Below are 25,208 nucleotides of genomic sequence, written 5' to 3'. Positions count from 1 at the left end.
TCTGCACCCGGATGTGATGGGTCACAATGCTACCTGCTTCAGATCTCTTCCCTCTCCATTCCCACATCCAACGCCTTCACCAGGGCACTGGATCTGCAAGGATGTTTGTCTAGTTGCAATGCAGCCAGAGAGTGGAAAAGCTACACCAGAACAACACACATCTCAAAACAACCTCTGTTTAGATCAACCACCAGCCACAAGGCCAACCAACTCTCCTGGCTGCTCCTAAGTAGACCATCTCCTAGAAGAAGGCAACAGGATGCTCTTCACTGCCACCTCCTCTCTGCTGTTTGCTGGGCTGTTTATTTGAATCATCTCTAGCACCCACCTCAGCAAGCTGCAAGGAGCTGAGCCAAGCTGTTTGCAGTAAAATCAATGAGGTGCTGCAGAGGCAGGAGTCTGTGCCCTTGCCTGGGGCGCCTGACCCTGCCACCGGACAGTCAACAAGGGCCACGGCTCATCATTGTCAACACAACTGTAAACCCAACCATGCTCAGAGATCCTTGGCAGAAATGCTCCACCATGATGCTGTCCCCTTCACCCCATGCCCAGCTCTCCATTACCACAAGAATTTATCTAATTTCAAATATTCTATTGTCTTTTATCACCCTGCCAGACACTTTATAAGAGAAGCTGAAATTCCACAGGCCCTGGTCAGCAGAGGTGACTCTGACTCTACAATACACCAACAGGCAGAGCGAGTGCAGTTTGTTCTTCACTGGAGCACCATCATACCTAGAGGTGATACTTGTGGTGGTGGGATGTTACTCCTTTCAGTAGTGCAGTCAGCTCCCCCTCCCACCAGCTAGTGGTGTCCCTATGGGCAGTGACCTCCCTTCAGCCCCATAGGGGACCCAGTGCCAATGACCCAGTGGAGACTGGAATGAAACCCGCTGCTAAGAGACACATTTATGACCTTCCAAGAGGGAGCCTGCTGACAGCTTAACGACCTTTTTGTTTTTCAAGTAGTGGTTTTATATTTACGACCTGAAAGGGAAAGATGCAAGTAGGCAGAGGATCATGGGGCTATCTGCTCCTTCTGCTCCTGACCTGCTGCTGTCCAGCCCACAACCAAGCCATTCCAGGAAGCCATAAAAAACGATTGCATTTCAGCTTTTCCCCCCTCCTTCTTTCTCTCTCCCCACTAAAAAACAAAAAGCACTGGTTTTGCTTTTTATTTTCAGTCATAGTGGTCATTTCTTTTTAACGTTCACCCCAAGGAAGGGCATCAAATATTAATGCAGGAAGCTTCAGAGAGATCACACAGGAAAGCAGAGGCCCTATATGTCGTGGAGCATCCCAGTGGATGTAAGATCCCACCAGTTCTTCCCAAGGCCTGGCTCTTTAATGCCTGAGAAGGAAGGAGGAGGAAGAAGGAGAAAGGAGAAGGCCAGAAGCTGGGTTTTACAAGCGGGAGAGATCACATTCCTGGGATATCAGCACAGAGTTGCACTTGGAGAAGAAAAAAAAGAAAGAAGTTAAGCAAAAAGAAAAACCAAACCCCACCACCCCTCCCCAGGATGTTGCACTGTTACTTATAAGCTTAATGGTGAAAAGGGAGGGTAAAACTCTCCTGCTTTTTCTCTCCAGATCTCAGCATTAGCACAGCAGAGAAATGCCTTTGGGCTGCAAGAGCATTCCAGCCACCAGCAGGAAGATAAGCCTCTTCCTTCGCCTCCAGATTCCTTGGCAGAGAGGAGACACATGGGGTTTAATTGCACACAGAGATGCCACAGCCGGGACACAAGCATGATAAGGGCTTTTGTCCCATTGTGGACTCATCCAACTGATAAAGGCCCTGCCCTATTGCTCAAAAGTGACCATCTTTGCCAAGCCCAGCTTGAGGAGGTAGGGGGAACCTCTAAGGTCAAGACAGACAATGCAAGGCACTGGTGAGGGACATGCAATACTAGATGTGCAATACAACATCTGGCAGAGAAGCAATGTCCAATGGCAATGTCCCAGGCAACACAGTGCTTGCTGCACCATGGCCTGTGATGTTGAACATGCATGCCCTCCCTTCCAGAGGAAAAGAGTATCAGCGTGTGCTTTGTAGTGCCACTCTGATGCCAAAACCTCACACAGCCACGGGCAGGAGGCAAAGCACTGTGCTGGGAAGCAATCTGCTGCTGAGCAAGGATGGAAAGCAATGGACCAATCTGCTGAGCCTGGGACACGTTCTCCCTCATCCCTTTCCATTCCCACACAGGCCTTGTCTGCAAGTCCTCTCTGGCAGCCATGAGGCCCCAGGAGCCCCACGTGTGCATGCAAAAAAATAGAAACAATATTTAAAACATCTTTGCAAGTGGGATTAACAATTTCCTAAGTGCAGCGCCGATGCTAAGCGAGGTCGGGGAGATCGGGGGGCTGCGGAGCGGATGGACAGCGGGGCAGGGCTGGCGGCAGCCCTCACTCCCCAGCAGCCCACACTCCCCTCCCTCTTTATCTGCTGCCTGGGGCTCTGCCCCGGCGCCTGCTGATAATCAGGGAGCACATTTGAAACCCCGGCGCCAGACAGGATCCTTATCTCCTCCAGAAGAGGAATGTGGGATGGGGGCAGCCCCTGCAACAGCTCCAGGAAGGGGGTAGAGGGGTGTGGGGTGAACCCCCGCTCCCTTTGTGCCGTGCACACAAGAGGGGAAAGGGGCGGCAGGGATGGACACCCCCTCTCCCAGGAAGGTGACCATGAGCCGCCAGCACCCCTTCCGGGGTGCCCAGAGGGGTCGGAAGCACCCACTGCTTTGTGCAAGGGCAGTGTAATTATCCCGGGGTAATTGCTCTCCTTAATTTCTCCATAAAATCAAGTCCTGGGTAGGCCGGCTCCGAAAAAAGCCGAGCGAGAAGCTAGGGCCAGGCTGATCCCGATGGGAAAAGCCCAGGGCATGGGCCCAGGGGACATGAGGTGACAGCCGGGTTTCCCCACCCTGGCTGGCAGGCAGCGCTCCCTCCCCTCCCGCCCATAAACGGCACCGAAAGTGATTTAGGGTGAGGGCTGCGAGCCATCCCACAATAAAGCCCAAGACCCTCAGGGCTCGGCTTGTGGACCCTCAGACACAGGAGCAGCCTTTGGGGTTTGAGAGAGAGGAGGGAGGACTGTGCCCCCAGAGCCTTCCTCCCCAGCGAGGAGGCGACAGGCTCTGCTCCGACGCCAGCACTACAGCTGCCCGGGGGCTGATCTTCATTACCAACAGGATCTACAGGATCTTCAAGCAGCCTCATAGCTGGGGGGAAGGAGAGGAGGCAAAAGCCAAGCTGGTGGCAGGACAGGAGCCATGGCTCCAGCCCCATGCTCCTTCAGCTCTCTCCCGGTACCAGGGCTGGATGCTCCAGCACTCAAAAAGAGCTTCGAGTGGTTATTTTCACAGTTAGGAACCCAGACCTTTCCCCTCAGTGGCTGGAAAGCAACACACCAGCATCCACGGTGAATCTGTACTCCCCACCTGGTGCAGTAGCTGCCACGGACATCTTGAGTCCCGGCTGTGTGCCAGGGGCTCCATGGGCATCCACCCAAGAAGGACTCTGTCAATGCCATAAGAGCCCCAAGGGATTTGCATCCAATTAAAGGGATATTTAAAAAAATATAATAAGGGGCTAATGAAGTTTAGAAGCTGCCGACACCAGCCATATGCCTCAAATATGCACAGTACAGTTGGTGCCTAGGTAATGCAACTGCAGGTATCAGCTCGCCTAATTAGCTACCAGAAGAAAGTCTAATTTAAAACAAAGCTCTTATTTTATTTATTTGCTGACAGTAGCAGAGCAGTTCCCTCCAGCATGATGTGAAAGCAAACATACTGTCCTCAAAATAAACCGCCATGGGCTTTTTCATTTCATCCTTCAACAAGTGTTCCCTGGTTAGTCTTTGGGAAGGGGAAAAAAAAAGAAAAAGAAAAAAACCCTCCAGGGGAGCGCCAACCTGCAGCTCCCATTAGCATTACAGAAGACTTGCATTGCAAAGACAGCTTCCCACTTGTCACCTCCCTGCCACAGAAAAAAGCCAGCGCGCACACGCACACCATCGGAGGTTCTCTGCTGTGCCAGAGAAGGCCGGGAAACTGCCTTTAATAAAAGGTCCGTAAGAAAATGTGTCCTCCCCTCTCCACTGTCATTATCTGGGGTGATGAAAGGAGCTCAGTGCATCCCGGCCCCATGGCTGCTATCACCCTGCAGATGCCCATGAGACAGGGCTGCTGCTTGCTAGAGGCACAGGCAGTGGCACAAGTTGGTGTCTGGCTCCAGACCACTGTTGCAAGGTGTAGGTCATCCATCCAAACTAAGAGACTCCTAACAGTCCTTATCCCTTCCCTGTCCCTTTTGGAAGAGAAATTCTAGAAGCAAGGAGAGAGTACATGGCTACTGTGATTTTATATAGTATCTTTATTTATTGAAGTGCTTTAAATAGATATGGATTGACTCTCTCAGCTCTGGCTATTACAGCTTGAAAGGGGAGCTGCAGGCGGCTCTTTGATGAATGCACACAAGGCTGCTTCCATAGATGCTCAGAAGCCCACACCACGTGGTACCACCTTCTGCCTACCGAATTACAATAGGAATCCCTGTATTGCCCTACGTGTAGGGACGGGAGGGTGGCGCAATCCCCCACCATGTATGTTTTAGCTAGAGTGCCATGAGTTTGGGCAGGGGTTGCTCCAGATGTGCAACATCCTCACTTTGCCCAAGCAAAGTTGCCCCAGATGGCCACTTTGATAACATTTTAACTCACAAAGCCCTGCTGAGCCACTCAGGCACATCCCAATGTGTGGTCCAGGCAGCCACTTAATCACTGAGCAAATGATCCACCAACCCACACCCCAAATGCAGCGAGTCCTGGGGAGGCTCCCGTCAATCACAGCACTGCAACCACATCCCACCTGCAAGACCCAGGAGCCGGATGGGAAGGGGAGTGGTGAGACCCTTCTCTTCGGGCATTACACTTTTGCAACTGTCAGAGGAGGGTCAGAGGACATCACAAGCCTGTTCAAACTGATGCTTCAACATCTCTCATCTTGCAAACACCATGTCCCCCTCCCTCCACTGCTCCCCCTTTATGCTATTCACATAAAATCATCCTGCCTTTCCACCACCAACTCCCTCAATCATCTCCACATCCAAGATCAAGCTACCAGCTCCACAACCCACTGAGACAAGCCCTTCATCCTTCCCCTGCCACCTTCTTCATACAGTCCAAGCTTACCCAAATAATCATGAGATTTATTCTTTCCTAACTGTACATTCTGACACCCATCTATGAATTTATGAAAGCAGGGAGAAGCATTACAAGCCTTTATGGACAACACTGGCTAAAGCATGTATTTTTCTTTCCACTGATGAAAGTAATTCTGTTAAGTTAAGGAGTAAGTAAGAATCGCACTATTCTTAGGCAGCTGGGAAAAAGGAGGAAAATCTATTGCAGCAACCCTGAACAGGCACTTCCCCAGGGCTTCAAGGCAGAAAACTTATCAGACACCACACTGATAACATACTCAGGCTGAACCATAAGTCTTCAGTGTATAAAAGGATTCCTAACTGGAAACTGAATGAGCAGGGTAAATAAGGTTAAAAACCCACAGAGGCCAAAGGCCAGGGGGTGGCAGCAAGTCTGGGTCTTGTCTGCAAGACAGACAGCATTCCTGGCTCACTCTCCCAGGGGATACACAGAAGGATGCTGATGCTGGGCACCCATCTCCTGCCACCAAGGCACTCAGGAAAAGTTTGTTTTCTGCATGTCTAAAGCTGCAGAGAATTGTGAAAAATAAACATCCCTGACCACCATCAGGTTGGTGAAAGATTCCCCCCAAGCCAGCATCCTCAATCATTCCCAACAATGTATTTGTTCTTTACATCCCCTTTTGCTTCATTCACTTTGTCCCAGTCCCAATACCCATCTTACAACACCTTTCCCCCCTAGCCTCACTCCTTTTCTTCTCTGTAACTCCAAACCAACTCTTTGTCCCAGGCACAAAGAGCTGTGAGGTTTCTGCTGTGAGTTTCTCTCTCCACCAGTTTCCCATCCAGCTCTTTGGGAACACCTGGTCAAAGCCAGCCAGCTGTGTACCTGCTTTTTAAGAAACAACCCTGCCAGAGTTTCCTCTGAGTCCTGTGCAATGATGGAGTTTGCAACTCAGCCTCAAAGGGGTCCCCCTTTTCCTCCTTAGCAATCACCCGCTCTCCCTTTAACTGTTAAATCCCATGAGGATCCCAGGCTGGGGAAGCCAAGCTACACAAAACAAGCTGGAAACAGACCCCTGTCCTACTTCCAAATCACCTTAGATAGGCAAGAAGCAGAACATAATGCAGCTGTACAATAACCTGACCTGAAGGAACCATATCTAGAAGGGAGGCTTTGCAGCTCCTGGCTGCCCTGCATGTCCTGTACCTACCCACAGGCTGAGTTAGCTATTCTTGTTGAAGAAAAAATATAATCACATTTTTTAGTACTCCCAATGCATGGATAACAGGATTACGGCATGAGCAAGTAGTGACCGCAGAGCTGCATTTGCAAGACCCTCCTTCAACACCTCAGGCTCAGTCTTCGAAGTAAAGCCCAGGCTCCAGCCACACTGTTCCACAGTTCTAAGGGCAATGACCCCCCCCCCCAGTCCACAACCCACCAGCTCCACAGCACTGCAGTCCCTATTAATGTTGAGGGCCATCACCTTTCCTAGACCTGCAAGTCTGTGTCTCATCCAAGGTCCACCCTCAGCACCATCACCACCACCCTGCACCCACAACAGGGCACCTCATCCTGCCATCACCCAGCCGAAACCATTGCTCTCTCCCTCCGAGGCTGGTTTTCCAGGCAGAACAAGGATGGCAATTACTCAGGCAGCATGTGACATGACCACCAGAAAGAGGACACTGCATTACTGGAGCTAAAACTGGATCCTGGTTTCTATTGTCTATTCTTTTGTAGTGATGGGAAGAGAGAGCTGCTGCTCTGTAATCAGGCCTCTTCTGGCTGGTTCGCTGCTTTTAGGACCAACCAGGATAATGCAATGTTGCTTTCATGTGGCAAGAGAAGCTTATAAACAATGCTATTACACTGATACACCGCTGAAATTAAAGCCCTGCTCTGAGTCTCAGTTGCTCCCAGAGGCAGCCTGCTTGCCTCGAACTTAATATCTTCTCCAGAAGTCTGTAATACATTGAATGGACTAAATTTCTTTCTAAATAAGCACTCATGAAATTTAATTACTCCAAAAATAATGCCTATTACCTATTTCTGAAAAGAATAGCAATTCCTTCCAGCTTCTGCTGATGTTCTTTTAGCAAACACTCTGCATTTCTTGTTTCACTTATCTGTATGTGCAAAATTACAGCAGAGCAGCTCCACATCACAATTCATCCAAAAGCCTGAAAGTCTTTTCTTCACTGATTCTTCTTCATAGCTTTACTTTACATTTTGGTCCAAAACTACTGAGATATTCTCCCCCCTAGAAAAAACAAACCAAACCAACCAACCAACCAGATTCTGAGTTCACCCATACAGACAGATTGAGACTAAAACCTCCAAAGTGGATTAACTCAGCCAGAAATGATCTCAGCTGTGAAACATCACAAGGGGCACTCACATTCTCAGCAGCTTCAACATAGAGGTTTGGGGTTTTTTTTGTTTTTTTTTTTTTTAATTAAAAGGGATGCCATCTCTCTGCATCTGTGTTTTATCTGGAATAAACATCCTGGTACTGGAAGAAAACACACTTTGGCTTCCTCAATTCCAGTTTCTCATTTTTATCACCTTCCTGAGCACCTCGTCATGGTTTCTCAAGCCTTCTTCCACACTGCAATATGAAAGTGCCTCTGAAGATAACATGGTTGAAACCTGGGGAATTCTGCAACAGGACAGGGACTCATTTCACCACTCAAGTGACCTGACTCCAGAGCAGCCCTTCTTCAGGGGCTCAGCACCTCTTGGGCATCTCCTGGGCAGCTTGGCTAATATGAGCCAGGAGCCCATCCTGTCAGTGAAGCAAGGGCCAGGCTTATTATGGCACTCATCTAGGGACAAATGCCAGCCAGACTGAACCTTACAGAGACTCTTCAGGACCTGCAGAAGCAGCTGGCATCATGCCTACGGGAAGATGCTCTTTTCTACCTCATCTTTCCCCATAATACTCCAATTTCAGACAGGTCAGAGACTGCTGCTCCCCAAAAACGTGGAAAGCCAAAGATGCAGTATACCCTTGACCCAAAAGTCTATGATAATCCAAACTCCTCCAACCTTTAGACTCCACAGTTACATAAATGTCTACTTAACTCTTTTTTTTCCTCTACCCATGCTGGCAAAGCGAGCCCTGCGAAATTGCCACATCCAGTGTGCCAAGTGATATCTTCCTAAGCATGTGTGTAGGATACAAGAAAGCCCACACTCCCCTCCCCATCTCTCACTGGCTGACCCAAGTGTAGGATGCTCCCCTCCTGCTTCCCCTTCAGCCACTGAACCATCATTAGTGAAGGACCATTTCCTTCACAACAAATAAAGGTCATCTGCTGACAAGTGTCTTTTGCCATGACCTGAAGGCATCCTTCAGCACTTCTCTCACCTTGCCTGAGTTTTTTTCCTCAGTCCTTCAGGTATTTCAAGGCACCCATCTCAGCTCAAACATGCTCCCTTAAGCGACAGAACAAAACCTGCTTTCCTATAGATCTGTTGCTCAAAATAAATCCATGTGGCGTTTGTGTTTCCCAATAGTAGGTGGCAAGTGTTATGCTGTTGGGTTTTTTTTAGTGGGATATTAATAGATCCCTCTCACTGGCTGACCAGCTCGCCTAGATAAAAACTTTTTTGCTAATTTCCTAATCAGGCAGGAGCTTAATTGCGAGACATCTACTTCTGACTCAAAGAGGAGGGGGGCTGCAGACACACAAACAGTATGCAGCAGTTTGTGCTCTGTTCTGCATGAGTGCAAAAAAAGGAAAAAACAAAAGAAGTCTGCATTTTTTTAGGAAATCAAGCTGAAAAAAGAAATGCCCCCCAAACAAAACCCAAAAAAGTCCAAATAAGCCAGACAGCTAAAAGATATATCCATTGGTACTTTTGATATCTTAGGCACAGTAGCTCCTCTTGGTGCATTGGCCAAGGAGATGCTGTGCCCCATGATCCCTTCCTGGGGAGGGGCAGGCCACGTCAATGCCTCTCTTCTCCGGCATCCCATATATAGCATGTTCCCCGCGGGCTGTGAGCAGATGGTTACCAAGCTGACAGGTTGCAAACAGCTCCGGTCAGGGAATCAGATATTGTGTCCATGCCTTTGGTTTTGGAAACAAAAGGTGTCTCACAGCTGAAATTTGCTGTGGGACCTCAGTGCTCCCCCCTATTTTCAGATTTCTTTTTGGAAGCACTTGAATCCAGCTTGTATCGCTTAGGTCTGAAGTCTATACAACACTCTTGGCTGCCGGCACATAACTTTTCCACTCCAAGAAGGGAAAATGGATCTTTTCATCTGACTCTTCTTTCCATAGCTGGGAGAGCACGAGGACAGCATGGCACAGCATCGACCTTGCTTTTCCAGCAAGTTGCAGGCACTATCTTCCCTGCAAATATTTCTTCCCTTGACTTCCTATCAAACGTGCAAACGCTATGAACTCAGGGCAACCCGGAGAAGCTTCTTCCCAGCATCTCTGCTGTTCATTTACAGGAGCTTAATGGCTTGGAAACTGTCCTGGACCCCAGCCCTAAATACACAGGACAGCAGTGACACCACATAGTGCCAAGGCAGGGACCCAAATCACCTTTTAGGGTGGGTTTGTTTAAACTGTCCTTCAGGAAGCCACACGGATCCCCCCTCCTAACACCTACCAAGATGCAAAGCGCAGCCAAACTGCAGGACTTCTTTTGCTTCCCTGCTGGTTTTAGCTCTGCAACTTGACCCTCACAGAAACATGTGGTTTGCATTCTCCCCCCTATACTTTCCATAGACTCACACATGCTTTCCTTCCCCTGCCTCCCATAGGCACACAAATCCAAGCCCTTTCCTCTTTAAGCAAGAAATCGTGCCGGCAGCCCTACCCATCACTCTCTAAGGGAACGAGATGTGCAGCGGCAGACAGGGAGAGGCTGCAGTGAAACCCCTCAGCCAAAACCACTAAGTGGGCTTTGCTATTTCATGCAGGGGTCATTAACGGCCTGGCTGGATCTGCTGCGTCCCCTTATAGCCAGTCCCTAAATACTAATGAAAACAGAGCCAGTATGCCACTGAGATATGGAGACAGAAAGGGGGAAGCACAAGCATGTGCACAGCAAAAACCTGCTCTGCCTTCCCCAGTCATCCAGGGACCACCAAAAAGCTGCCCTGCTCAAAGCCTCCAACCTCATTCCTCTCCACTAGCATGAGAAGAGGGAAAGAGCAACAGGCCTTTGGGATGCAGGGAGAGCACATGGGTACAGCAACACCGATGCACTGCAGGGTGCCAGTGGTCAGAGGATGTTCGAAGGGCAGGCGCCAGCCACCAGCAGGATAAAACAGCAACTTCACCTTCTCTTTTCCCCTCCGTGTGTGCAAAAATCATCTTTTATTTTCCTGTTAGGCAGTTCCCACCTAATTTTCTGCTTCATCCAGCAGCGGGGTGTTTCTTGCAAAGGGATGACAGCAGCCTAAGCCGGTTTGTGTTCAACCCAGAGGATGGATCCATGGGGAAATGGCGAGAAGCATTTTTTACAGAGCATTACTTTCTCCAACCAACAAGCAAAGCATTGTCTTCCTCCAGCCCACATCATGGGATGAAGTTAAAAATTCACTAAGGCCCTCATACCTGCTTCTTTTTTTTCTAGTGTCCTTAAAGCACCGCACTCAAGAGGAGCTTTGCAGAGCCTGGGAAGGCTGTGGGATGGATGGATGGATGGATGGGTGCCCCTGGCCAAAACAGTACAGGCTGTGATAGAAACCAGAAGCCTTGTGGTCCGCAAGCCTGACTGCCTTTGCAAAGCATACCGAGCATTGCTGGCGCGCCTGTGTACCCCACATCATTCCCCCGGCTGTGGCCACACCACAGCAAAAACCCTGAAGATCCTTTGCATTTATATATTTTCAGCAGCACAGGATGAGCAAACCCGACAGTTTCTTGAAGCCGAGCACAGCATGAATTCCTCTTTGCAGGTATTAGAAAACCACACATTAAAAAAAAAATAATCTATTTTTAACCCACTGTGTTTTTAGGATTGGTGTTACTCAATGTTTCATCTGGACAGATGAGGCCCTGCAGTAACCTGTGGCTTCCCCTACCACTTATCCCCCGAGAGCCTTCCTGATCAGCCGGGACCCCATCTGCAAAGCCGGCATGTGGGTTTTTCCATCCCCAGCAGGACCAGCCCCAACACGCCCCAGACTCCGGGGGTTTTGTTTTAAACTACAAAGGAACCTACCCAATTCGCCCCAGTTTGCATAACCAGTTTATCCCAAGCATTTGTTTTAAAAACTCAACTCTCGTTAGTCACTGTTGAGCCCAAACAAAACCCAACCCTCTTCCCAGCTTTTGGATCTCGCTTTTCCAGCTTTGGGCAGAGCCAGCATTTTTATCTTGGTGTATAAACTTTAGAGTCTGAATACATGCCTCAGTACAGTGTTTTATATAGATATATAGAGCGTAGCTGAAGTACCCACTACAGGGATTAACTATGGGGCTTCAACTCCTGCAGTCCAAAGCTGGGATCATTGGGCTACGGCACCACAGGATTGTAACATATAAAACCTCCACAGCCATGCCTTCCTGCCTTGCTTGCCTCACCCAAGTAAAGGAGTCGTTCACTAGTAGCAAATTGTTTAGCATAGACCTGAAAAAAGAGGAACTGCAAAGGAGGAGAAAATAAGTTCTATAGCCCTTGGCAGCCCACACCCTGGCTTCATCACACTCTGGACCCCAGTCACCCAAACAGCTCTGTGTTCCACAGCTCTGCAGCCAAATGCCCTCTCTTGAAACAAATCCCTTTAGAGCAGATGCCAGAGCACAAAAGGAGGCATTTGCAAGGCTCTCATTGCAGAAAAGCAGCCAAAATGATGTGCATCAGACAACACACGTCCTCCAGGAAAATGTGTTTGCACAACTAAGTCAAGCATCTCCTCCTAAAGACAAGAGGAGGACAAGAGGTACCACAGACCCAGGTGGAAATGCATGGGTGGAAATGGCAGGGGAGCCCAAATTGCCATCTCTTCTTCCTTCCAGTCCACAGCATTAGCCTGCAGCCCTAGAGGTGCTGATGGAGACAAGCATGCACCTAGTAGCGACACTGTCACCAAGCGCTTGTCCCCAGCAGAGATAGACCAGTGCAACCCAGAGGAGTCCCTGCAGCACCACATGGGGATGCCACAGGCCCAGTGAGGACCTCCTGAGCAGGGGAAAAAGCTTGCTTCCAGCCTGATGCAGGTTTTCATCAATACTTGACCTGCTCTAGGAAGGTGTCATCTGATCAGGTCCCAGACAGCAGAAGAGACAGGGCACTTAAGCTTCTCCAAGGTAGGCTCGAAGAGAAAATGAGCCTAGTCTCCAATGGAGTGACCCAGACCAGAGAGCAACTCATGATTTTGAATTGCTGTGTAATTGGGCTTAGGAACTGTGCTTTCATTTTATGCACTTCTCTACATTTCACATTTGACAGGAGGGAAAGAAAAACCTTCAAAATAATATTCCAGGCCAGGAACACCATACCACCATCCAGCAACTGTAAAAATAGCCAAGCCAGGCGGGGAAGCAAAGGTACTCACACCCTGAGCAGCATCCCCAGCCTGTTTGGGATAAACAGGGGTGGAGGGAGGCTGCTGGGATCCCACACCTGGACAGCGGCCATCCGAAACAAGGCGATGGCCCCAGGCCAGACCACAGCAGACAGCATGGCCACATTGCAAGACCCACCCTCATGACCAGCAATAATTACTAGCTTCACTTACAGGCCCTGCAAAGCCTTCAGAGATGCCCCTCCAGGTGAGGGTGGGGATGCTTGTTCGGCTCCATTTGGCTCCATGGATGAAAAGCAAGCAGCAGACCGCATTTATTTTTTTTTTCCCTTTTGGTTGTTTTAAATAGCAACCACTTTCTGGCTGCTGGAAAACACCCTACTTCTGTTCTTCAAGCCAGATAGAAGAGATAGAGCCAATAGCACAGCCAGGTCACAGTGTAGAATGGCGAGGTCTCATGGGGGTAACAAGCATGTGGAGATCAGCTCCCACACACAGACCACGCAAGCGGGGGATGAGGTACACGCTCCCAGAGATGTCAGAAAGGCACAGGGAATCAACTCAGTGGAAGAAGCTCTGTTCACCCATCTACATAAAACTCTTTGAAGCCCTGTTCCTCCACCCCAATTGCTCTTGGTTCTCCAGCTAGCGGTCAGCATCATTTGAAGGAAGAACTACAACTTCCCAGCACATCGCACATGTCCACCAGGAAACTGGACAGTCAATGAAGCAAGGTCTGCTGAGAACCTTCCTGGTGCCTGCAGCCACAGCTGGGTGTGCCCGTGCGTTCCACCGGTCATGAAAAAGCCCAAAACCTCACAGCCTAGAAAGTATTGATGCTCACCGACAGCAATCTCAGACAAGAGGCTGCAACACCACATCCCAGGCGTGTCCCTTCTTCTATTTAAATCTGTCCCGAGGAGTTTCTGGGCTCTCCAACCTCCTGCCTAAGGAAAACTCCCACGCTATACAATGCAATGCAACACTTTTAATAGCCTCCTGCCTCCCTGAGCCACGGAGCCTGGGCTTGTTTTACAATGTCTTGTCCCTCCAGCCTGCCACTGCCCGAGGAGATGCAGATACACCAAGGAGTCCACTCACAGATGGACAGCCCGTACTGCTCCTGGTTCAAATCATGCAGGAGGACATAGAGAGACATTTAAATGCTGCCAGACAAGGAGGAAGCATAGAAGAAGGGGGCAATCAGGAATAACTTCCAGGCCAGTGGCAGGTCTCAGTGGGGAGAGTTGCTCTGCAAAACAGAAGACTCACAAACCAATGGGAGAACAAAGTCAGGGTAGAGAAAAATCATGCTCTCATCCCAGCCCAGCTGTCATTTCCCTGCCCAGTGCAAGCCTCCCCCTTGCAGGGCTCCTGTTGTTCAATAGCTAGCACGTCAGTCTCCATACAATTTCAACAAGAAGGGATGCCTGACAGGAAGAAGCGTCATCATGCCTTACAGGAGTTTTCCCCATGCAACATCCTGCACTCAAACCCTGTCACACACGTTATATCTGCACCTGACAGACTCGGTTCAGTATATTAAGGTAGGCTGCATCCCAAACCTAGGGTAAGCCCCAAAGCATCCAAAGTAATTCTGCACCTGCATGTATTGACATCAATACCAAGAGTTTTTCTCCACCTCTATGGAAGTTTTGTGGGGTCCACCTCCCACCCCCACGTCTTTCTAGCATCCTGTGCTATCCACCTGTACAGATGTTCCAGTCAAGGATGCTGTCCACAGCATCACTCCTGAAGAGCCCCAAAGCCTGCCTGGGCACCAGGCATCTGCACTCAGAACTCCTCGCCTCTCCTCCTGCGATGGCCTCTGCTCAAAAGGCAGATGGATCTAATATGCATTAAACATCTCAAAATGAGATTCTCCATGCTCTTTCAAAGGGAAACAATCCCTCAGCTTTCACACTTGGTGTAGCCTTGTGAAGAAGGGGAGCCGGGGGGCAGCAAAGGTTACTCATGGGACTTTTATGGAAACCACACTGGCAGGACCCCCTGGAAGTGTGAGAGATGCCGGGATCTGACTTTTGTGTCTTGTTTCATGAGGGATTTATGCCCATTAGGAGGACAGCCCATGCTTGCAGCCCCTCATATTCAGGCAGGGAAAGGATTGTTCATAGGGCAAATAAGGCCTTTTCATCCTCCTGGATCTCATGGGAATAAAAAGGAGAGAGAAGCAAGGACAGCTGTGCTATGTCTGTGTATTACATATGTGTATTACAGGCTGCTACTGATGAGATTTGTGAGGCAAAGGGGTGGAGATAGAGAAGGAGACCCCCAAAGATGCTCTGCAAATCTATATAGAACTTCTTCCTTACCTGAAAGGACTCATTTTCCCACAGAGAAGGGGACATCACAGTCCCTATAGGCAGAGAAAAGCTTCAGAGTTTGAGGCTAGAGCTCTGCTCAGTTTGCTTCTTGTATAACTGCATATATTACTCTTTAAAAAGTGTCTCAACTTGTGCCCTTCATCTCCCAGGGTAAAAAAAAAATAACTCAAATAAACAAAAAAACCTCCCCCCAAACCAGAACCACCTTTAAATTAATAAAGCAAGCAAAGCCAAAGGGGAAAGAATAACTCAAAACATTTGCTTTTTACATCCTGGGGGTCTCCATCCACCCAGACAGAGCCCTGAGTGGCAGGGAATAGCATGCACCTCTCCATACGTATTTCGCCTGCACAAATCCAGCTCCAGGAGGAAGCAGTGTCTCATGGTCACAGTGCAGTTCAGGGACCCCTGTGCCACTGCCATTCCTGCCCGCAGCCTGCCATCCCCATGCATGTGCCAAAGGCTGCTCTGCAGCCACCCCCTTGCAGGCTTGGAACCTAGTAATACCTCCTCTTCAGAGGAAAGAGTAATGTCAGCAATGTATTAGCTGGAAGGGGGTTATTTCCCAGCACCTAAACCATTCAGTGCTTGGCCATCAGTCCCCTCTACAGTGGGGCTGAGGGCTGAAGCAGGAGGAGGGAACACACAGCAGCCTCCATGAATACTCCAAGCAGGCAAGGTCAGAGACGTTTGGACTGAGGAAAAGTGGGAAGCAGAGCCCACACCAAAGATGAAAACACTTTCTTCTTCTTAAGCTGCAAGACATTCTGCTTGCTACTGAGCATCCTGGCAGCATGTGGCTTGCTTTGCTTGTATGCTTATCCCTTTCCCCACCTGAACTTCTCCATGGAGCCCAACACTGCGAAACCTAGGGAGCCAAGCTTGTCATCACAGTCCCTTTACTAGATTTACCCCAATGTACACTCCCAATAAACAAAAGTCTGGGTTAAGGCCTGCAGCTTCCAACACTAACCCAGTTACCCCAGGTAGCAGCGCCTGGCTCCCCAGGCTGGGAGTGAGGACCAGGACCCACCGCTCCAGGTGCTCCACTACAAACCTAACCCAGATGTAACACACCCATGTGAGTTGGGGCGGGGGGCCGCTGCAGTGGGGATCACCCTCCCAATAACTGAGCCAAGCAGCAGGTCTGGGAGAAGCCACCGAAGGCAGCAGGGGGCTGAGGAGAGCCGAGTGGGGCCGTGCCGGGCTGCAGTGGGGAGGGACCCGCAGGAGATTAAAGGCAGTGTGCAGGACACGCTGGAGCAAGCCCCGTGCTAAATAATTCCTGTTTCCCTTCCCTTTCCTCGTTTTCCAGCGTGGCTTTGCCCAGCCTTTCCCAGCCTGGCTCCCGTTTGATCTCAGTGCTCACTCTGCCTTTCTCTCACCTCCAAGCAACCAAAGCAACTCAGAGGTGCTCTGCTACGGCCCGCCAAGCTGCCCCAGCCCCATCAGAAAAGGAAAAAAAAGAAAAAAAAGAAGCAGCCCCTATGTGAAGAAGCAAATAGCAAAGGGGAAAAAATCCCCTAAAAATCCAAGCTCAGCAAACATGCGGCTGCTACCAGCCCAGCCCAGCGGTTTGGGAGGAGAGGGGCTGCGGAACGGGCTCTGGAGGAGGAGAGGCAGCTCTTCAATCCGCCGAGGAGCAGGTCCAGGGCTGCCAGCCCAGCGCATTCCTGCGCCGTGAGTCAGGCCTCCGAAAAACCAGGAGGCTTCGAAAATAATACTCTGTGTAGCCGGGATGCTTCGCTTGCCTTCTGGCTCCCCAGCCTCCCCCTGCAGCCCCTGGTTTTAGCGCTTTGCCCCTCAAAGGGGCCAAAACCGACTTTAACTAAAACCCAGCTGGGACCCTCAAGAACATCATCACCCTCTGTGCTGGGACCCAGCGTGAAGCTAAAAGAAAACCCACACTCTCAAGCTGCCTCAAAAGTAAAAACTCAAGCGTCAGCCAAGCCTGCAGGGCTGTGGGGACATCGAGAAGGAGATTTAGGGAGTGTTAGGGAGGGTGCTGCATTCAGCTAGGGGCCTCTAGTCTCCCACCAAGAGAGGTCCCTCAGAGGGCGGGAGAGAAACCAGGCATCAGAGCAGCTTTATGGGGCTTTCTGCCTCTCCCAAGTCAAAGCTCTGTATTTCCCAGCCCCAGTGCAACCCCACTGCAGGTCATGCAGGATTATTTTCCAGTGCCCCAGCCTGTTGTGAGGAGCCACATCACTCAAAAGCTACCAGTTCAGCACTCCTGGTGCACCACAAAGGCTCTGTATCAGGAGGAAAGCATCTCGCATAACATTATCCTCCGGTCCTCAGCTCTGGCAGAGCCAGGGAAGGACCACTCCAAGAGGAACGAGTCTTCATGCCACCAGACGCAGATGAACACTCTACTCTTTCCCCCCCAACCAGCATCCAAAGGGCCAGGGCTTTGTCAGCTCGGTACTACTGCGCTCTGACTCACAAGCAGGGGTGGCTTGCACAATACTACTGATTACAGTAAATTACAGCTCTACATAAAGTAAAACATGATCAGAGCAGTGGGCCTTTAAATGCAACAGTGGAGCTGATGGCAGCCAGTGAGCGGCTTAGGCATCCCTTGCACCCGTATTAATCTCCCCACTTCCCAAGGCAAGACATGCGGGTGCGATAGCAGGAAAGAGCAGAGGGAAGGGGCTGGTGATTTATGCTTTCCCAACCTCCCCCTCGCTCCAGCAAATGTTTTCGCTCGCATTAGCATTGCTAAAGCTGGGAGGATATAAGTGAATAGGAAACAGCAGGAACCTGTGGCTTTATGGCACCAACATCTGCTGTAATGAACTCCTCGCAGACTTCATACAGCCCCTTCCGTCTTCACCTCACAGCCCAGCGCTTCCTGCCGCCTCTCTGGCACCAGCCTGCAAGCCTGGCTTTTCCCGAGCACAGCCTAGCTCATGGATTCTCCCTACAGGAGAGAAGGGAGAAGGGAGAAGGGAGAAGAGAGGAGAAGAGAGAAGGGAGATAACCTACAGGGCTGGTAGGCTGATAGCTGCAGCCCCAAACATGCTGGGAGGGAGAAAACCACAGGGCTGAGGACTTGAAAGCACTGCTGCTAGAATGGAAGCAAACCCAAATTCCTTGCATCATCTTGGCTCACTTAACTGATCCAAAATATATATTTTTTTTTAATTATTATTCCTGTACAGCTAGGACAGGGACAGAAAGGGATCCAGTGTACATAGCATCAAAAGGACCCACGGGACCTTACAGAGGAGAGGAGATAAAGGACACAGCTGGACCCTCCAAGCTGCTTACTAGGTCAGTAGTGGTGCACTTCTGATTTCTAAGCAGAGAAAATGCAGTCTAGATTTCACCCCTACCCTCCAACTACCACTTCCAAGAGATTCTGCCTTCTTTAAAGTAGTATTTTTGCATTTCTCTCTGTTTTGGGGGGGTTTTAGTTGTTGCTCTATTATTTCACTCTGCCACTATCATGCACAGAGAGCACCCGCTCCCAAGACAGAGGGCTCCAAAACCAAGAAGCTGAAGGAGACAAAAAGCCAGAGCAGATTCTTACACACACACCGCTGCCCTCAAGTGAGCAAGCCTCCAACTCCTTCAAGGGCAGGCTTTGCTGATGAGCAACAGGTCTCAGAGCATGTCTCTCCCCGTTATCTGCTCACAAAGACAGTAGCAGGCAGGCAGCCTCCTGCCACTGATGTGCAGGAGCCCAAGACCCATGCCAGTGGGGGATAGCAGTGCCAATATCCTGCTCCCTCCCTCCCCAGGTGTTTCCCTGATATAGGTGGTACAGCAGAGGGACAGAACAGTACTTCACCAGGATGGCAGTGTCACAGTACCTGCAAACGCCCTTGTCAGCTAAGCCCCCCACCATCATAACCCTTTGATTTCAGCAGCCCTTCTGCAACCTCTGTGCAGTCAGCTTTGTCGGGAAAGGTTCCAAAGCAAGCTCAAAAATCCTTGCACCAAGTTGTTTTGCTATGGAGGGTAGCACACACGAGCAGAATGAAACACGGTGAGCAGCCTGGCAGGAAAAGCTCTAGAACTGCGAGGCAGGGATGTGAGTGGGAGCTGGGGTTCCCCCCAAAGCACAGCACCTGCCCTGAGGATGAGTGGGATGACTGCTTCTGGGTTTCAAACCTCAATCCAAAACAACGCTTCTCCCCACGCCCCTCATTGCAAAACCCAACACAAACAATATGTACCATCTCTCTTATTAGAAGAGAAAATTATTTTCTGGGTGATGCCTCCCTCTACCTCTTTAAAACCAGGCAAGGATGGGGAAGGGAAGGCATTATCACCAGGGCTGAGCACCCATCTCTGCTCTCTCCTCTGCATCATCACATGCAATCTCTATGCAACACTCCTGGAGAAGCACTAATTATAGCTCTACAGCTAAAAACTTTATATGTGTTTACATACGCCAGATTAGCAGTGTGCTTCAGAAAGCTCCCCAGACTCAAACTGATCCAGCTTGGTCAGGTTTAACTTGTTTTTTCTTCTTCACTCCCTCCATCCTGCCAGTTTTAATTCAACCCCTACATGAACTTGGTGCATGCAAAAATAAAGAGCATGGCATGGGACACAGCAGTCATGGGGGTCCTGCACCACCAACGCAGCTGTAATGCCTCCCCCCCCAGCATCCTCAGCAGCTCCAGGCTGCCTTGGCCACAGCCAAACCCTGATCTGCAGCAGCCTGGCTAGTCCAGCCTTCCCAGCCCCCTGACACGTACAGCATCCCATGCCATGCTGAGCCTCTGTCCCCTTGATGCTCACCCCTCTACAACACGGCACTGCTCTGGCAGAGCCAGACACCAGTTGCCAGCTCTCGAACGTCTCCCTTTCCAGCAAGGGAGAATTCCTTCTGGCTGAAGGATGCTGCTGCAGCAACGTCCAGGCCACTGAATAACTCCATAGTGCCATTTCTGGTTTCCATTTGCCGAAAAACATTAGATCTTTGTGTGGTGGAGGTGGAAAAAAATATTAATCTAATTAAATTCCTTCCCTAAAATTCCTCATCACCTTAATTGAGCTTCAGAAAAGAAGGCTTGGTTCATTTTCCTAGAAAATCAGCTTGTCAGGAGACGCTTTTAACTACTAACAAGACCAATCTGTGCTGCGTGCAGCTTCGCAACGCATCCTCAGCCCCTTGCCAGAAGCTGCGGGAAGCGAGCAATCGGCTGTCCTCCGGAGTTCCCACGGGGATAACGACCTTGCCCATCACCGAAGCCCCGACAGTTACAGCTACGATCTCTTCCAGCCTCTAAAAGCCATCAAACTTTATAGGACTCTATACTTAAGGACATCTTTTTATACCTGGAGGATAAACACCAGCACCTTTGGTTTGCCACCGCCGGAGGATGACAAAGGACAAAGTCCTGAGATGCAGAGGTTACTCATGAGTTGGAGGGTGGGTGGGAAATACAGCAGAAAGGTTGAATTTGATCACAGGAGTCCTAACGAGAGAGGGCAGCAGGAGAGACGTGCCTCTGTTTATTGTCTGTGGCAGCGATTACCAACGGAAGGGCTGGATTTAAGTGCATCTCAATCACAAGATTGGGTTGCGCACAGGAAACTTTGAAAAGCCATAGGAAAAGACCACTTAGCTGCCCGGCCATCAATAGCTCTGTTTATAAAAGGGCACACACAAAAAAAACCCCAATAAATATATCCAGAAGAAATAATTACTTATTTGGCCCGCCGGGGGATCACAGCCGGCGACACTGCAAACAGGGCTGCGTTTGTTTTGTTTTGTTTTGTTTTGTTTTTCCCAAGAAAATAATAATAATCATCATCATCATCGTAAAAAGCAAGCGGCACGGCGGAGCGGGCCGGGAGCGGAGCTACCAGCCAGCATCCCCCGGAGCATCCCCCGGAGCGGAAGGCGGCTGAGCTCCCCCCGCTCAAATCTGCGCTCCCCTGCGCATCCCTCAACCTTTAAAGAAAACAGAATAAATGAAATAAACGTCCCCAGGCTGGATTCCCCTTCCCGAGCTGCCCCTGTGAAGGGGTAAGCCGCACTGAACCTTTTTCTGGGATGCTGCCCACCGCCTCTCCCCCTCCTCAATAAACTTCTGCTGCTCCCCGGTCCCCCTTACCTGCGGCGGCCAGCGCCCGGCGGAGCAGCAGCAGAATGAGCAGCGCGGCGGGGCGGCGGGGGCCGGGCGGCGGCATGGCGGCGGGGCCGGGAGCGGAGCCGAGCCGAGCCGAGCGAAGCGGAGCGGCGGTGCCTGCCCGCCCGCTTCGCCACACTGCCGGGCTGCCCGGCGCCGAACGGGGCGGAGCGGAGCGGGCGCGGACCGGCGGGGCGGGGCAGGATGGGGGCGGCACAGCCTCCCCCTTCCCCATGCATGCGATGAGCTGCTGCCGGCCTCAGCCACCCCCATCGTCATCACCACCACCTCCTGCCCCCATCCCGTGTAGCCGGAGACGGGGGGCGCAAAGCTAAGCGGGGAATGGAGCTGCGAGGGAGGGATGAAAAACCATGTTAAACAACAGTTTACGGAGCTCTGCAGTGGGGGCATGCGGGCACAAGAGGGAGCCCCGCAACGCACTCTGCTCCCCGTGCCTCAGCGGGACACCGGCCCCCGGGAAACGGCGTGGCGTTCCTAGCTGTGCCCGCCGAGGGGAAGAAGAACGCCGACAAAAACACTTCAACGCGAGAAGCAATGCGTCTAACGATGCTGCTAACGATGTGAGTGCTGTAGGATCATGTAATGGGCTATTACATTCCCTCCCAAGAACCGGCGTTGAAGCCCAGGCTGTGGAATATACCCGCAGGAGCATAAAAAAAATTCAAGACACACATATAGACAAAAATAATAAACAGATGTAATTCACCCACTGGGGAAGGTATCCCGTATCTACTCATCAATACCTGTACACCGTTCTTCTTGCAAAGAACGAAAAACGAAGTTACAAGTTTGCAAGCTGTGAGTAGTGAGACTGCAGTTTTCCTGATGGTCAAGTCTCTCCTCAGGCTGGATTTAAACCCCCGTTTGCCTCCCTGCTTGCTTTAGGGGGGCAAAAGAGCTCAGCTGTGCTCTTTTGGAACAATCCCAAGTTCAGCAAAGTTGCACCACACCACAGCACAGCACTGCTCCTCCTACAGCAGCATCCACACAAACAGTGCAAAGTGCTGGGTGACAGCATGAACTGCCCCCTTTCACTAAGGGACAAGGAGCTACCACTGCTGCCTATAAATGGTTAAAATAGCATGGGAACTGCTAACTACTTTTAATTGCTGGCAGCTGCTCAGTTCCTCCGGGGTAGGGCAGTGGGGGCGAAGAAACCCTGGCAGGCAGGCAGTAATTACAGCCTGTGTCTCACCGCCAGCCTGGTGGAACCGGGGCTGTGGGTTTGGCACTGCCTCTCTCCAGGCCCAACGTGCTGCTGCAGCCATGGGTTTGCTGCTTGGCCTGAGCTCAGTTGTTGCCTTCAGAGGGATAGTGCAAACCCTGATGACATGGAGCAGCTGGGGGATGGCTTCTGCTGTTGCGCTGGGGTGTTACGTGCACACCATGGGGTTCTCACTGGAGATGCAGGAACACCAGGGGTGGCCTTTGCACTTGGGATGGGGCTTCAGGGCACCACAAAGAATAAAAATCCACCTTTGGAAACCTTCTAGAGCCATAATAAGCTCTTCCCACTGCCCAGTTGCCTTCTCCCAGCTTTCCCACCCCTCCCTCGGCTAGTCCTGTGAGTATCCCAGCAGACCACAAACAAGGGATACTCATGCTATGCTGCTTGGGCCACCTGCACATTGCCAGCAATACAGCTGCCTTGCATGCTACTTCAAGCATCCCACACTCAGCTGCACTTCAGCCTGTATTTACAGAGCAGTGGGACGTGCTGGAAAAGGCTTAAGAGAGAAAAAAAATCTCATTTCCAGTTGCTGTCAAGGGGGTGATGCTGTAAGAGAAGAATGGAGCTGGGCAGCAAGGGCCAGGGATGCGCCTAATGCAAACCCAGTGGTGCCAGAGTCAGAAGGGACTAGGGATGAGAGATCTGGGGAGATAAGCCAGAAGAAAAAGGCTATTTTTCCAGTCGGATCAGGACACAGGCTGGGCTTGTGTGGTTCATGGCAGCATAACACAAGGGCGCATCCACACTTAGCTCTGGCCCCAAAAGCAGCCCTGAAAGCCAGGCACTTGCAACAGATCCCAGTGACCATTTGTGCAAGAGAGGACTCTGTGCCTGGGCGGGTGTTTATTCTCTTATTAAGTAACACCAATAACACTTGGGTCAGTGTGTAAGGCACTCGGAGGGGCTCTGAAGGATGGCTTGGAAGCAGTGCAGTTATTGGTATTGGTATTAAGGAGTGGAGGAAGCCATTGCTGCTCAGAGTGCCTGCTTTTGGTAGCATAGTGTGCCGTTTGCATGGGGATTTGTGTAGAAATGAGTGAGAATATGTGGGTTAAATCAAGTGGCATTTAAGTCATTGTCTGGTATTCAAAATATGAATTAAAGCAATGCAAATTAATGGTTAGGCTACCACTATTTCTCAATTTTAGAAACATATGACATGACAAACTATCATTAAGGCAAAGGGCTGTTTTTCCTCCCAGGTGTTTACATATTACCCCTCGTTTTCCTCTAATGGCCTGCCGTGAACATGTCAATCAGAACTCCAGCTCAGCGGGACCGCTCCCAGCAGCCGATCGGGAGGTGAGACGAGTTAGACAGGACTCAGCCACCCAGCCGCAGCCCTAACTGGCAGGGCGATGGGGGCCAGATGAAGCTCTGACTTCTCTGGTGCCTGTCTTGGGTTGGGCATTCCAGTCTCTGGAACACTGGGGAGGGGGGTGCATTAAAGCGTTAAAAAAGACGGCAATCAGATGAATAATAAACAGAGAAAACTCCCAAAGCATAACCAGGAGGTGAGACAAAGACTCCCTTGTTCAGACTTTGAGGTCATGGCGCCCTTCAGCTGCGATCACACTGTCATGGGAGGGGGGGTATTTTTCCAACCCAAACTTTAGAGTGGACCTTAGGTGGGCTGAAATGTCCTCTATAAGTGCCTTTTTCTTTCAGATGGTGACTGCTTCACACTAAATATCTCAGTCTGGCATAAGGGCTTTGGTGCACTGAGATGTCAAGACATCTTTATGGTATAAAGAATTTTCTACTGGGGGGAATAGATAAATCTTAGGGTTTTTTTAAAGAACATTTTCTTTAGAGCTCCCACATGCTATCCGCTGCTATTTGGCTGGAATGGCCGCAGGCAGCTAAGCATGGGGGGGAGACAGTGGTGCTTGTCTGTTTGGGGGTTCATAGGTCTTCAAGTCAATTTGCATAACATTATCCATAACTATGCTATCGGGCCAAACCGTCCCACCAACCTAATTAGGCATTAGTAAGAAGAGAGCATCTGAAGATGTACACACAGGGAAGAAGAAGGGATACACAGCAAAGCTACAGATAACGTGGGATTAAGACACCGGGAAGGGCTTCCCCAGAAACGAAAAGCCACTGTTATACAGAGTTTTGCTTTCCCTGGGATGCTGCAGCCTGAACACTCTGGCATTTGCTCCCCACTGGCTCACCCGCAGCAGCAGGGACCAAATGCAGAAAATTGCATGTTTTCAGCTCAGGGAAAGCAGCCATCACTGAAATCTGCCGGTCCTGCTGCCGCAGGAGGCTCGGCTGTCTTCTGCCACATCTCCTCTCGCTCCGCAAATAGCCGCTTCCCTCCTCCAGGAATCCTGCTGGGCTGAAATCTCCCTGCTTTTTTAAAGGGGAGATTTTTCAAGGGGTCTTGTTGTTACCAAAAGAGACCCGGCATGGAGTAAACACTGAGTTTAGTGGTGGTTTGCTTTTTAACTTCCCTGCTGCTGACAATTTCCTCACCTGTATGCTTTGGGTGCACTGAAGGAGGCTGCGGAAATTGCCGCTGACAGACCTGCTGCAAGGATGCTCTTTACTGCCACGGAGAAGTCCCAGCTGCTGCATGTAAAGGATGGAGAATTTGCTTCTTGCCATAACATGAGGAGAGCCAGGGCAGAAAAAGGGCTGGAGGAGGAGAGGGCAGGTTTTCCTGTAAAACAGGCAGACCAGTGTGTTTTGCTGGGTAGGCTGTTGCTGGTGGGCACCTCAATGGAGCCAGCCTGTCCTCTCAGTTCAACATTGGCCAGCCTACCTGCTAATTTTACTCTGTGCACAGCTCCATGGGGATGCTTGGAGGCAGCGATGTACTTGGTGCTTGATGCATCAT

The 25,208-nt window shown here is 50.5% G+C and overlaps 1 protein-coding gene across 4 annotated transcripts in view; it reads right to left on the bottom strand.

Moving 5' to 3' along the window:
* UNC5B (unc-5 netrin receptor B) overlaps window positions 1-24,681 on the bottom strand; it is a 58,401-nt gene extending 33,720 nt beyond the window's left edge. For 2 of the 4 annotated variants that reach the window (XM_061373906.1, XM_061373908.1), the window contains exon 1: window positions 21,094-21,271. In XM_061373906.1, the coding sequence (XP_061229890.1) occupies window positions 21,094-21,169 (76 nt within the window). In that variant the 5' untranslated portion in view covers window positions 21,170-21,271. Of the gene's footprint in view, window positions 1-21,092; window positions 21,272-24,540 lie in introns of those variants that run through there. The other 2 variants (XM_061373909.1, XM_061373907.1) reach the window with 2 other exon arrangements.
* Between the last annotated feature and the right edge of the window lie 527 nt (window positions 24,682-25,208).

The sequence above is a fragment of the Neopsephotus bourkii genome, unplaced genomic scaffold, assembly GCF_033783945.1.
Source record: "Neopsephotus bourkii isolate Nb327-2 ecotype Australia unplaced genomic scaffold, CSIRO-AGI_Nbou_v1 NB_1634, whole genome shotgun sequence".
NCBI lineage: Eukaryota > Metazoa > Chordata > Aves > Psittaciformes > Psittacidae > Neopsephotus > Neopsephotus bourkii.
Note: the sequence above shows the minus strand (reverse complement) of the source record. Positions and strands in the feature narration are given on the sequence as shown.